This window comes from Grampus griseus (genome assembly GCF_964374135.1).
Source record: "Grampus griseus genome assembly, chromosome: 5".
Taxonomy (NCBI): Eukaryota; Metazoa; Chordata; class Mammalia; order Artiodactyla; family Delphinidae; genus Grampus; species Grampus griseus.
The window spans coordinates 85,219,839-85,235,060 of NC_138998.1; the positions used below are offsets into that span (position 1 = coordinate 85,219,839).

Below are 15,222 nucleotides of genomic sequence, written 5' to 3' on the forward strand. Positions count from 1 at the left end.
TGAAAAATCCTCTTTTCAGCTGGATAGATACAGGACGAAAATAGCTGAGTAGCGCTTGGCATCATAAGAACACAGGATGACACTGGCTCGTCTCTATCACTTGGGGTTGTAATTCTTCTATCATCTAAATTGAAAACATCATAGAAGAGGGAGGCATCCCTAATTTGGGCACACCTTAAGAAATCACTAGAAATAACTAAAGAGAAATATAGGCTTTTTATTTATTTTTTAAGAAAAGCTGTAGAAGGCCACCAAGAAGGAAAATCTTATGTTCTTTTGGTCCTAGGTGAGTTTTGCAGAGTCCTAAGAGTTGGATTCAGACGGCCTATGAGAAACCACAGGATGAGTGGCCCTGTTTCTAATTTCACTTTTCTTAACAAAGGATTTACCAACATATGGCTGGATATTTTTAGGACAACATTCACGAAAACTTCTCAGGACCTCCCTGATATCATTCTAATATTGTCTTTGATCTGTACAATTGGAGGTAGGTGTAATTCTTTTTATTTAAGTGTGTTTTGTGCTTGTATTTTGTAAATGTCACCATAGAGAATTAAGAAAAGTAGCAATAATAGGAAATTAGATTTTTTTTTCTAAATTCATACCTCTATACCAAGATTTTCAATCAAATGAATCCAACGGTAATCTGCCCCTGAGGAGAGACCATGTAGATCTGATCCACATTCTTCACCTCTATTGAGTTCAGAGTATTCATACCTTCTTACTTGCTAGGTCTTGGTTAGATTTAAGTGATGTGGAGAATTGAACCAGATAAGCAGAAAATCAAAGGTTAGGGATTTTATTGTTACCTGCATCATCATAAACTAGAGTTTCATTCATATTTTAAAATTAGGTGTCCCACAGATTTCTTCACTTGGAAAAAGAATTTTCAAAGTGATAGGTCTTCTGAATGATTCAGTTACTTTTTAACCCCTTGGTAAGTGTTCCCTTAGGTTTTGTCCAAATGGTAAATTATGCCCAGCTTTTATGAGAAGAAAAGAACACTGTAGAAATCAAAAGAAAGCACATTTTTTGCATGTGCTTTTGACCTGATTAGGAATTGTATTACAAAGAATTAGAAACATTAAACTGAAGGAAATGCTGTGATACTACTTATTGCACCTTGAAAAAAATTATAAACAAAGTTAAATATTCATTTTATAGGCTTTCTAATGGGTAGTAGGTAATTAGTAATAGGTAGCTAGTTTTTCTCATTATTAAATTATTATACTAATTCCTCATTGCTATCTTGGGAATCAGCCAGGATATTTCATTTAAGGTTAGTAATTTATTAATCCCTCATTGCAGGATTGCTAAAGAAATGAATATCTGATTTATAGCATGTACATAAACTGCTGTAAATATTTTAGTAGGAACACAAGAACGAACGATTACTAGCAATATTTAATAAAGATTCTAAGAAAATGATAGACTTTGTAAAAGAAGTAAAGCATGAATTTAGTGGATGACCAATTATACTGATTCTATATGCTTAAGTGTGAGGGAGGGTTTCAGTTACAGGAATATAGCAAGTAAGGAGTGGTGCAGTATTTCATTGTCCTCAGTATTAAGAAGTCATGTCCAATTAAAGTTCTATAAATGTGGTATTTCACTGCCTTTCAATAGACATATTTTTTTGCAGCATTTTTGAACCTACACTTGAAAGACTTTCCAATTCCTCTCCCTGTGATATTATTTTTATTTGGATGCAGTTTTGAAATGTTCAGTTTTACATCTGACCAGGTGTGTATAGTAAATATGAGTAAATATAGTAAATATAGTAAATATTTTATATATCTGACTATATCTAAGATTCATATAAATACAAAGATGGCTTAAGAAAACTTGTAAACATATTTCTTCACTGCTGTGCCAGTTGATAGAGGCTTATGATGTGGATAACATCATATCAGCTGTGTAGAAGAAGGAACCAGGCATGAAAGAGCTGAAATCCAGGTAACATAGTCAAAACAGAGCCTAGGTCTGAAACTAGGTAGGCAATTCAGAATGAGTACATGTACAGCTGCTAAGAATGTGAGTAGCTGAGTATTTAATCATAATTCAAAACCTTAGACAAGAAATTGGTAAACAAGATAGAAGCCCAGAGAGACTTTGAGCTACTGATACAGGACTCTAGTGGCAAGAGAATTCTGACATTGAACAAATCTATTGCCTTGGGAATGTTTCATAGTGTTCCCATTAGAATAGAGGCTACTCTCTAAGTGCACCTGCCTTAGAATATTTCAAGAAACATACACTGAACCTCTTACATGGAGCTGGAAGTGAGGAACAAGACAAAGTATATAGTCAAGGCATATACAGTATTACTAAATAGTTGGGAACAGCCGGAGTCAGGTAAAGGAGAGACAATATGCTTACTACAAGGAATATAGAATGCATTATTGACACATTAAATAGTCCTCTAGCCCAGGGGTTGGCGGCAAAGTGTTTTCTGTAAAAGGCCATATAGTACATATTTTAGACTATGAAGGCCTTATGATCTCTGTCACAACTACTCAACTCTGCCATTGTAGTTTAAAAGCAGCCATAGACAATACATAAGTAAATTGGTATGGCTGTATTCCAATAATACTTTATTTATGAAAACAGGCATTGAGCCAGATTTGTTCCCAGGGCCCATAGTTTGCCAACACTTGCCCTAGTTAATCAGTATATAAACACGAACGTGTGTGAAAATGATTGACTTTCCCAAACAAATTTAACCAGTGTTGTTAAAAACCATAATGGAAACCATGTATCCATGCCAGAACCAGAAGCAGATTACTCCTTCATTTGTCATGAACAGGTTTTATAATCATCTGATTTTTGACATAAGTGCAATTTTAAGTACTTCTATAAACTTTACTATTTGTCAACAACTCTTTAAAGGAAGAGACCATATGTTGAGAACTGTGAACGGTCTAAGATTTTACTCAACTTTCAATCTAATAATTTTGCTTGCCACAGTTTCATCGTCCCGGCAAAAGACACGGGACTCCTGGGCTAGAAACAAAGGACTTTATTACTCATAGCAATAACAGAAGCCAGAGTCTCAGCATTTTCTTGCCCCTGTTCCATGAGCCCCACAGGGAGAAGTAAAGAGGACAAGGTGAAACCTGCATACACAATGGGTTGCATTATAGGAGAAGAAATCTGAGCTTAGAGAACTTGAATATTTTATGATGGGCAGTGAGCTCATCTGCCCTCTTGCTCCAGAGAGAGATAATATCTTTATAACACTGGACAGTATAGTAAACCTGCCTTTTTCTCTGGAGGGAGACACTTGCATTATCTTCCAAAGCTGTTAGCCATACAAATATTCTTGAAAGAAAATATTCCTGGAAGAAAAGCAGTCAGTGCCTCCATCCATAAAATACAGAGAAACACAAGAGACCCATGAAGAATCATTTCCCAAATGCAAGGAGAGAGCCTAACACCGTAGGTACTCAGTGTTTCCTTAATGAGTGAATGTTGAATGGATGTGTTAACGAACCAAACTGGGTCTGCTTGCCCACGGGCAGTAAAGCCAATCTACTGACAGTGGGTTGTGGTGAAGGAAAGTGCAGCGTTTATTGTAAGGTGCCGTACAAGGAATATGGGACAGCTCGTGCTCAAAAAGCCTGAACTCCCCGATGGGTTTCAGCAAAGCATTTTTAAAAGCAAGGCAAAGGAAGGGAGTCCCAGGGTATATGATGAGCTCATGCACAATTCTCTGACTGGTTGATGGTGAGGTAAAGTAGAAAGATCAAAAATTGTTGCAAATATTTCCTGGTTCCAGCCAGATTCCTGAAGGGATGTGTTAATTTCTTTCATTTGGTGCAGCAGGGGTGGGGGTGGGGGTTGCATCTGTAAAACAACTCAGGAAATGTGCATGAGATACTATTATCTAGGTACTTCAGAGAGGACCTAAAGCAGAGGATATAAGGGAGACATCTCTCTGGGGAAGGCCCCATAGGGTCCTGCTTGGTTACAGATGCCCATATAGGATTTAAAACTATCAACTAAATATTTTATGATAAACACCATTAATTGGTTATTTCATAATCTGCATTACCTTCCCAGTCTTTATCCCTGCTATTCTTCCATACACATCTTCTGTATAATCCATGGCTAATTACGTAGTTTCTGGAAATTGATACGATTGTTTACTCCTTTGTGGATTTTGTGCATGATGATACGTCTACCTGAAATCTCTTTCTTTCTCTTGTATGCCTGAAAATCTGCTACATACCCTTTAGTACTTTTGTCAAACTGTTTCCTATATCTATTCTTAAAAAAAAAAAAAGAAAAAGAAGCATAGAGATGTTCATTAACCTTTTGCTGTAGTTGGTAATGATCTGATGCAAAATTATGAAAATCCAAGAGTTAAGACTTCAGCACTTACTATGTTGTGATTAATCTTTCTATCTTGTGCTAGGCATAGGAGTGCCTGGCATGTATTCCATGCTAATAGACCAACAGATAAATGAGAAAATAACATTTTTATATTATTAGGTCCAAAACTATGCAGATGCCGTACAGTGGATGGATCCACATTTATTTTTTGATATATTTACACCAATAATTCTCTTTAACGTTGCATTTGACATGGATGTTTACCTGCTTCACAAGTTATTCTGGCAGGTAAGAAGTGTTATTTTCAATAATATTATTCACTCATGAACTACTACATGTTATCTGTGTTCAGATTTTTTTACAGTTTTAAAAATCAACTATATTTAGGTATAATTTATATGCAATAGTATGCATACATTTTGAGAGTACAGTTTGATGAGTTTTGACAAATATCAACCTATCAAGATATAGAAATTTCCATTATCCTAGAAAATTCCCTCAGACTTCTTTGAAGTCAATCCCTCATCAATGCCTCAGAGAGGTAAGTACTGATCCAACTTTCTCTTTTTTAATGATTCAATTTCATTTGATTTACCTTAGAAATTCTGTCCAAATATTATGTAATTTTTGGTACAGATAGTCATTTGCAAGGTCATGGGGTACAAGTGCAAAGACTAACTTTCTCATTACTTGTCATTTCTATATAGTATATTTCTTTTGAATATTAATTCAAAGAGAAAAGTAGGAAATCATTTCTATAGCCTTATTATTAAAGTCTCAAATAGATGCCAGGTGAAAAAATTTACATAGTGACTATTACAGGCATTATTTTCAAAAGTCATTCCTAAGCAAGATAAATTATATTCAATTAAATTGATTAAAAAATCCATTACATATTGTTTTTAGCAGGTTCTTCAAGATTTACATAACAGTGTCATTGTCTTCCATGTATGACTTAGATTCACAATCAAAAATAAGTCTCCACTTTGATACCACTGTAGTTTTCTTTTTTCCAAAAATTTTTACTTTTGATGAAGTTCAATTCATCAATTTTTCTTTTAGAATTTGTGTTTTTATGTCCTATTAAAAATTATTTGCCTATTCTAAGGTCACTAAGATATTTTGCTATGTTTTCTTCTAGAAGTTTAATAGTTTTAGATTTCACATTTAGGTCTAAGATCCAATTTGAGTTAATTGTTTTATATGATGTGAGTTGGGTGTTCTGTTTCATTTTTTTTTCATATGGACATTCAATTTTTACAAAATCATTTTTCTTCTTCCAGTTTTATTGAGATATAATCAATGTAGAGCACCATATAAGTTTAAGGGGTACATCATGATTTGACTTGTATACATCATGAAATGATTATCATAATAAATTTAGTGAACATCCATCATCTCACAGATACAAAATTAAAGAAATAGAAAAAAATATTTTTCTCTGTAATGAGAACACTTAGGATTTACTCTCTTGACAACTTTTGTGTGTAACATACAGCAGTGTTCATTATATTCATCATATTGTTGTACATCACATCCCTACTACTTATTTATTTTATAATTGAAAGTTTTGTACCTCTGGACTGCCTTCATCCAATTCTCCCTCTCACACCCCCTCCCACCCTGCCTCTGGTAACCACAAATCTGATCTCCTTTTCTATGAGTTTGGTTGTTTGTTTGTTTATTTTTGAAGTATAATTGACCTATACCACTGTGTTAGTTCCTGTTACACAACACAGTAGTTTGATATTTATATACTTTTCAAAATGATCATCACAATGTCTAGTTACAATATGCCACCGTACAAAGATGTTAACTAGTTATTGACTATATTACCCACACTGTACATTTCATACCTGTGAATCATTTATTTTGCAACTGGAAGTTTGTACGTCTTAATCTCCCTCACCTATTTCTTTCCTTCTCCCAACCCCTCTCCAGGTGGCTACCTGTTTGTTCTCTATATCTATATAAATCTGTTTCTGTTTTGTTACATTTGTTCAGTTAGTTCTTGCCACAGATGGCAAGATTCCATTCTTTTGTGGTTGAGTAATATTCCATTGTGTGTCTGTGTGTTGTTTGTGTGTGTATATATATATATATATATATATATATATATATATATATATATATATACACACACACACACATATATAAACCGCATCTTCTTTATCCATCTATCGATGAACATTTAGGTTGCTTCCATACCTTGGCTATTGTAAATAATGCTGCAATGAACATAGAGTGCACATATATTTTTGAATGAGCATTTTCATTTGCTTTGTATAAATACCCAAAAGTGGAATTGCCAGATGATAGGTAGTTCTATTTTTAATTTTTTGAGGAATCTCCATACCGTTTTCCATAGTGGCTGCACCAATTTACATTCCCATGAATGGTGCATGAGGTTTCCCTTTTCTCTACATCCTCTCTAAAACTTATTTGTTGTCTTTTTGATAATAGCCATTCTGACAGACGTGAGGCGATATCTCATTGTCGAAATCAGGGATTTGCATTTCCCTGATGATTAGTGATGTTGAGCACATTTTCATATGCCTATTGGCCATTTTTCTGTTTTCTTTGGAAAAATGTCTATTCAGATCCTCTGCCCATTACTTAATAGGTTTGTTTGTTTGTTTTTGATGTTAAGTATTATGACCTCTTTGTACATTTTGGATCTTAACCCCTTATTCAATATATTGTTTGCAAATATCTTCTCCCATTCAGTAGGTGATCTTTTTGTTTTGTTGAGAGTTTCTTTCCTTCACTATGCAAAAGCTTTCTAGTTTCATGTAGTCCCATTTATTTATTTTTGCTTTTGTTTCCCTTGCCCAAAGAGACATAGCCAAAAAAACATTACTAAGACTGATAACAAAGATCTTACTACCTATGTTTTCTTCTAGAAGTTTTTCAGGTCTTACATTTAAGTCTTTAATCCATTTTGAATTTATTTTTGTGCAGGATGTGAGAGAGTAGTACAGTTTAATTATTTTGCATGTAGCTATTCAGTTTTCTCAACACCATTTTTTGAAGAGGCTGCCTTTCCCAAATCGTATATTTCTCCCTCCTTTGTCGTAGATTAATTGCCTATATAAGTGTGGGTTCATTTCTGGGCTTTCCATTCTGTTCCATTGATGCATGTTGCTGATCTCTTAAGCTCAGATGCATTTCAACAACCCTGCATTTTTATTCCCCCCCCTCACATTTACTGTTTTTGACATCATATTTTACATATTTTTGCTTTATGTACCCCTTTACTGCTTATTGTTGATATAGATGATTTTACTACTTTGGTCTTTCTACCTTCCTACCAGCTTTTAAGTGGTTGATCTACTACCTTTACTGTATATTTGCCTTTACCAATGAGATTTTTCCTTTCATAATTTTCATATTTCTAGTTGTAGCCTTTTCCTTTTCACTTAGAGAAGTACATTTAACATTTCTTGTAAAGCTGGTTTGGTGATGCTGGACTTTTTTAGCTTTTGCTTTTCTATAAAACTTTTCATCTCTCCATCAAACTTTAATTAAAGCCTTGCTGGGTAGAGTAGTCTTGTTTCTAGGTTTTTCCCTCTTATCACTTTAAATATATCATGCCACTCCTTTCTGGCCTGCAGAGTTTCTGCTGAAAAGTCTGCTGACCGTCTTTTGGGAATTTCCTTGTACGCAGGCCTCTCACTGTTGTGGCCTTTCCCGTTGCGGAGCACAGGCTCTGGACGCGCAGGCTCAGTGGCCGTGGCTCATGGGCCTAGCCGCTCCGCGGCATGTGGGATCTTCCCGGACCGGGACACGAACCCGTGTCCCCTGCATCGGCAGGCGGACTCTCAACCACTGCGCCACCAGGGAAGCCCCTCCCTTGCTGCTTTTAATATTCTTGCTTTAACTTTATGATCATTACCTTGAACTCTTTATCAGGTAGGTTGCTTATCTCCACTTCACTTAGTTCTTCTGGGGTTTTATCTTCTTCCTTCATTTGGAACATATTCCTCTGCTGCTTCATTCTGCCTAATTTGCTGTTTTATTTATATGTATCTGATAAGTTAGTTACATTGTCCAACCTTGGAGAAGTGGTCTTTTTTAGAAGTCCTCTGTGACCCAGCAACATACTCTCCTCTCATCACCAGAGCTGTATCCTCTAGGAGTTCTTCCTATGTGGGCTTTGTGGGTCCTTCTGTTGAAGGAGGATGACCACTGTGTGCATTCTGGTAGATGTGGCTGACACCCAGTCCAGTTGGTTGCCAGGTTCTGCCTTGTGTGGGTGCTGTCAGCTGCTGGTGGGCAGGGCCAGGCAGCTGCCTGCAGAGCCCTGGGTGGTCCTGGGGCTAGGGTTGGCCCACTGGTGGGCAGAGCTGGGTTCTGGAGTGGGTGGTTTTGGGACCTGATATCCTGGGTCTAGTGTCTGCTGCTGGTGGGTGGGCCCAGTTCCTGACACAGCTGATTACAGAGTCTGGAGTACCCCAGAGTTCATGTTGGCCTGTTGGTGAGTAGGGCTGAACCCAGGGGTGGCGAGCTGAGGGGTCAAAGATGTCTCAGAGCTGGTGTCAGCTTGCTGACGGGCTTGGTGGTTGGGTCCCAGAACTGGTGTTGGCCTACTGATGGGCAGGGCCATGGTCTAGGGGGTCCTGGAGCAAGTGCTGTCCTGCTGATCTGGATGGTTTTGGTGCTCTGGTGGCCCCTGGGCTCATGTCCACCCACTGGTGGATGAGGATGAGTCCTGGGGCTAGTGCCAGCCCACTGGTGAGTGGAGCTGTGGCCTAGGTTCTCTGGCTGCAGGGCCCTGAGGGTCCTGGAATTGGTGTGTTGGCCTGCTGGTGGGCAGAGCTGGGGCCTGGGTTGTCCTGGGGCTAGTGCCAGCCCGTCGGTGGGTGTGGCTTGTCCAGGGGCTAGTGCCAGCTTGATGGTGGGCAGAGCCAGGTCCTTACAGATGGCTGTGGATATGCAGGGGATCCCAGGACTAGTGCCAGTGCATTGGTGTGTGGGGTTGGATCCTAGGCCTTTTGATGGACAGGGCTGTGTCCCAGGATAGTTGTACACTCAGAGAATGTTAACGCAATTGGCCTGCTGGTGGGTGGGGCTATATTCTCACCCAGGTAGCTGCTTGGCCTGAGGCGTCCCAGTACTTTCCCAAGGTGAGCTCCAGTTGCATCCTTCCTCTCTGAGAGGTGCTCCGAGATCAGCAGGTGGGTCTGACCCAGACTCCTTTCAAATCACTCCCTCTGCCCTGGGTCCCAGAGCATCTGAGATTTTGGGTGTGCCCTGTAAGAGGGGAGTATCTATTTCCCACAGCCATCTGGCTCTCCCAAAAGAAAGCCCTGCTGGCCTTCAAAGCCAAATGTTCTAAAGGAATCATCTTCATGGTGCAGTACCCCCCAGGCTGGGGAGGCTGATGCAGGGCCTGGACCCCTTGCTCCTTAGGGAGAGCCTCTGCAATTGTAATTATCCTCCTAGTTGTGGCTCACTCGCTGTGGGTATGGATTTTGACTATACCGTGTCTCTGGCCCTTCTACACATCTCATCGTTTGTTTTTTTGTGTTTTTTTTTTTTGAAGTATAGCTGATTTAAAATATTTAAAATATTATATTAGTTTCAGGTTTACAATGTAGTGTGATTCAGTATTTTTGGAGAACATACTCCATTGTAAGTTATTATAAGATAATGACTATAATTCCCTGTACTATACTATTTTATACATGCTAGTTTGTGTCTGTTAATCCCATACACTTAATTTGTCCCTTCTTCCTTTGGTAACCACTAATTTGTTTTCTATGTCTATGAGTCTGTTTCTGTTTTGCATATACATTCATTTGTATTAATTTTTTTAGATTCCCCATATAAATGATATCAGACAGTATTGGTCTTTGTCTGGCTTATTTCACTAAGCATAATATTTTCTAAGTCCATCCACATTGCTGCAAATGGCAGAATTTCATTCTTTTTTGCATTGGTTGTATAGTGGTGAGCATAGGTGCCTTCCATTCTTTTTATGGCTGAGTAATAGTCTATGGAATACATATACCACATCTTCTTTATCCATTTATCTGTTGATGGGCACTTGGGTTGTCATGGTTTGTTCTTTATATAGTTAGTTGTAGAAGATCATTTCTGCTAGTCTTCTGGTCTTTCTCAACAAAAGCTACTCTGTAAATAGTTGTAATTTTGATGTGCCAGTGGGAGAAGGTAAGCTCGAGGTCTTTCTATGCACCGCGCCCCCCACGTCTTTGCCACTGCCCTCTATATTCAAAAATTTTAAAACTTTGCTCCAAATTGTAAAACAAAGTAAACAAGGAAAAAGTATAAAGTGTGGGAAAAGTAAATTCAGCTCTACATTTTAGTGAATAAACTATATCTTTTCAATTGTCTAGCATGTTGAAGACTCAAGAAAGAAATTATGGAGGAAAAAAGTAACAAAAAAATCTGACCGGCAAAACTTAACGCCACTTATGATTTTAACTCTGATACTATAAGAAAGCTATTATTAAATATACTAGGTCCAGTAAAAGGAAATTACTGATAAAAGTTGTGTTTCAAATACCCACCTTCTAAAATTTCCCACACACACACATAAAAGAACAGCACAGAGAAGACTACTCACAGAAACAGCAATAATCCTAATTCACAAGCTATTATGATTATTTTCTAATCATGTGATATTTGAACCCCTCCAGGAAAGACCTTGAGAAAAAATACTCTAGAGTATAAGCAGGATGTGCATTTCTTTCAAAGTAATCAATACAGTTTTGCAAGTATAAAGCTGTTACCTAAAATACATTAGAATCAAAACTATTAAAATAACTTACACTTGAAACAGAGTCCAGGCAAATTAAATTCAGACAAATTACAAAAAAATGAAATTGAAAAGAATAGAGATACAATACTAGTTTGAGCTGGTTCTAGTGTTCCCTGTCAAGCCATCTCCTGAGTCTCTGTTCAACTGGGGGGTCAGCTGAGGTAGGATGAGCTAGATGGCTCTGCTCATATGTCTTTTGGTTGATACTGTTAATATTGGCTATAGGCAATGAGTGTCACTGTACATGTATCTCATTATCCAGGCAATTATTCCAGGCTTCTTCACATGGTGATTTCAGAGTCTCAAACATCAGTGGGAGAGGGCAAACTTGAATTTACTAGTGCTTTTTAAGAGAAAATTTTTATTGAAGTATAGTTGGTGTATAACATTTTCTAAGTTATTGGTGTACAATATGGTGATTCCCAACTTTTTAAAGTTATACTCCATTTATAGTTATTATAAAATATTGGCTATATTCCCTGTGTTGTACGATATATCATTGTAGCTTATTTTATGCATAATAGTTTGTATCTTTTAATCTTCTACCCCTATATTGCCCCTCCACACTTCCCTCTCCCCACTTTTTAAGTCTCTAGTTACATCAGGTTTGCTCCTGTTCAGTCAGTATGGAAGATAGCTACCCAATGGTGTGGATTCAGGGAGCAGAATTACTGCAGCCATTTTTGCAAACAATATACCATGTGATTTATTGAGGTATCAACAGCTATTTGGTGGAAGAACAAAGATTTGGATATCCTGACCCTCAATCCTCTTGTCTCAAAGCCTCATTTTAATTTGTTCCTTTGAACAGGAGTTAGTAATACAACTCCCTTGACCACCATAACCTTAAATTGAGAATTCAGCCACCCTAGAGGTAAATTACCTAGGGGACCTTGATTTTCTTTCACCATTCTGATGCTGTTATCAAGCTTTATCTACCAAAGACTCCTTCTCAATAGTGTCAGGCCTCAGTAATGCCGTATAAGCACTCTGTCATTGTTCTGTCAATTTTAAGATTGGGTTAGAAATGTCTGATTAAGTGACAACCAAAATCACTCAGGACTAGCACCCAGGCCTCCTGAGTCAGAGTCCAGTTATTTCCCAACTGGACCCTAACTCTCCGCAAGAATGTCCCTGTACAGACAAAAGACTAAAATAATCAGAAGGAAGATAGCTTTTAATATTTTAGCTCTTCTGAATTCTCTTTTTCATTAACTGCATTAGGTATGTCTTTCTCCAGTGCCTATTGCAATGCCTCATTGCATAGTAGGTAGTGAATAAATGTGTAATAAATAAGGGGGTAAGAACTTGTGCTTTTTCATTTTTCTTGATGTAGCAAAAGTTGAGACAGGAACCTGGGGATTTTATTTGATTTTACTTCTCTGGAGAATTGTTTTAAATGGGAATGATTAGTACACTGCTGGTGGCTGTGTTTGTTGGTAAAACTTTTTGGAGGATATATTAGTAATCTCTATGGAAAGTTCCAAAATGATGCATGTCTTTAATTTTACTCATTGAAATTCTAAGGATATAATTAAGGATGTATGATATTGCTGTTTTTAATTTTATATTGGCAGTAAGAGCATTTTTCAACATCATTATGAAATTCTTAGTTATCCATTTTTATTTCATTTTATTTTTAAATTGAAATATAATTGACATATAACATTATTTAGTTTCAGGTGTGCAACATAATGATTTGATATTTGTATATATTTCAGAATGCTCACCAAAATAAGTCTAGTTAACATCCATCACCGCACATAGTTACAAATCATTTTTCTTGTGATAAGAACTCTTAAGACCTACCTTCTTAGCAAATTTCGAATATGAAATACACTATTGTTGTTAACTATAGTCACCATACTGTATATTGCATCCCTATGCTTTATTTGTTTTATAACTGGAAATTGGTATCTTTTGACCCCTTTTACCCATTTCACACCTCCAACCCCCCACCCCACCCCACTGCCCGCCTCTGTTCTCCGTATCTATGAATTTAGTTTTTTGGTTTTTTAGATTCCACATATAAGTAAGTGAGATCATATGATATTTGTCTTTCTCTGTATGACTTATTTCACTTAGTATATGCCCTCAAGATCCACCCACATTGTGGCAAATGGCAAGATTTCTTTCTTTTTCTTATGGCTGAATAATATTCTATATAGATACCACATTTTCCTTATCCATTCATCCATAGATGGACATTTAGCTTGCTTCCATGTTTTGGCTATTGTAAATAATGCTACAGTGAACATGAGGGTGTAGTTGTGAATTCTCATAGGTACTTTAAGGCACAATCACCACATTTTCCCAAGTGCATCTGGTAATAAAATCTTGCTAGATAACCACCACAGGTAGAATAGGAGAAAGTAGAAGACAATGGTGGGAAGGCAGAAGGCCAGGATCCAGTTGTAGAATAACAGAATGCCCCTTCCCATCTTTTTTCTGGTCCTCTGCCCTTTCTATACATTCCTTCTATTATTTTGTTTTCTCTTTTTTCCCCTCTTTTGTAACTTCTTTCTAAATTTGTGTTCTTTTTTCTATGTTAATAGGCTATGTCTCAGTTTTTATGCATTGTTAAATGTGTATATATATATATATATAATATATATATATATATGGTATGTATGTATATACCTTCACACATATACATCTATATTCAGTGGACTTATCAAGAAAATTAAAAGTTCATTTTTTTTCCATTATGGTTTATTACAGGATATTGAATATAATTCCCTGTGCTTTAGAGTAGGACCTTGTTGTTTATCTATTTTATATGTAGTAGATTGTATAAAAGTTCCTTTTTAACTATAATGTGGTATTTCCTGTAACTGGTATTTCTTAGGTCCTAAGAATCTCATTGCAATATTTGTTCCTTATTTCCAGAGTTGCAATCACATAGTTGTTAAATAAGATAATTTAAAATTTCCCTTTAATGGATTGCATGTGATTCTACATCTCCAGTATCCTGATTATCTGCATTTAAAAATGGAATACAAATGCCATCTGATTTTTCTATCTGTAAAATTTCTTTGCAGATACTTTTAATTACAATTCCTGGCTTTTTGATTAATTATACCTTAATTCTTTGGTATTTGGCATCTGTGAATAAATTAGTTTTGAAAACCACCACATGGTTATTATTTTCAGCTATCCTTGTGAGTTCAGATCCTATGCTGACTTCATCTTCTATAAAAGACCTGGGTAAGTATATTTTTCTCTTTTCCTATATTTAAAATATATTCCATGCTTAAACTGTCTAGTTTTAAGATCTTTTGTTCACTATAGCTTTTCACTATGTGAAGTGGGGTGCTGGGACATTGGGGATTGAGCATAGAGATTCAGGTGGTGATGCTTAGAAAAGAAGGAAATGCCAGTGATGGGCTTACTTAGTATTTTAAGTCTTACATTCAGTTGTGGAATAGGGCAGGGGATTATTTGTAATCCTTGACTTTATACATGCTTCTATCCTGAGCCAACAGAGTAGTTCTGGGAGAATCACAATATTGCATGTACATTGCGGTGACATTTCTATTGCCCAAAACCCCTTTTCTGTTGAAAACACTGTCATTAAGATAATGCTATTGGTAAAAAAAAAAAAAAAAAAAAAAGAAAGAAAAAGTCGTTGGAGTGTTTGTCACCATTAAGACCAAAAGCCTAAAAAGTCAAAAACAATAAAATCATTAATGATACAGTGTGTACTATTTTAGGAGAAAGAAATCTATATTTAGAAGTATAAAATATCAAGTCAATGTAATCCAGAAAAAAATCCAAGAGCCTCATTCAAAAAAAAAATTACCTAATTTGTATTCCCTCAGCTATTTTTTAGTAATGAGAACAAAAACATTTGCTTTAAAGTAGAATTAAAGTATAATTTTAATATGGCACATACATGCACATACACACACACATACTTTTTATGGCCACTTGAAAAGGAAAGAGCTCTCTGAGGCAAGTAGAAACAGAGTAGTGCAGAAACCTCAATTGTACCTATGTGAATAAAGAAAAGCCATATCTTTAAGACAAGGAGATTTGTCTGTCCCTCAACCCTGCTTCTATGAGACTCTGTCAATGTCAGGCCCTTTCCTACTCAAAAGATT

General features: G+C 36.6%; 1 protein-coding gene across 1 annotated transcript in view; it reads left to right on the plus strand.

Moving 5' to 3' along the window:
* Positions 1-363: 363 nt before the first annotated feature.
* Positions 364-15,222, plus strand: part of SLC9C1 (solute carrier family 9 member C1) — a gene marked incomplete at its 3' end in the record, with an annotated part of 93,443 nt that continues 78,584 nt past the window's right edge. Inside the window, exons 1-4 of the mRNA XM_082655321.1 lie at positions 364-487; positions 1,643-1,743; positions 4,495-4,623; positions 14,161-14,326. Of these exons, the coding sequence (XP_082511447.1) occupies positions 1,720-1,743; positions 4,495-4,623; positions 14,161-14,326 (319 nt within the window). The 5' untranslated portion in view covers positions 364-487; positions 1,643-1,719. The remainder of the gene's footprint in view (positions 488-1,642; positions 1,744-4,494; positions 4,624-14,160; positions 14,327-15,222) is intronic.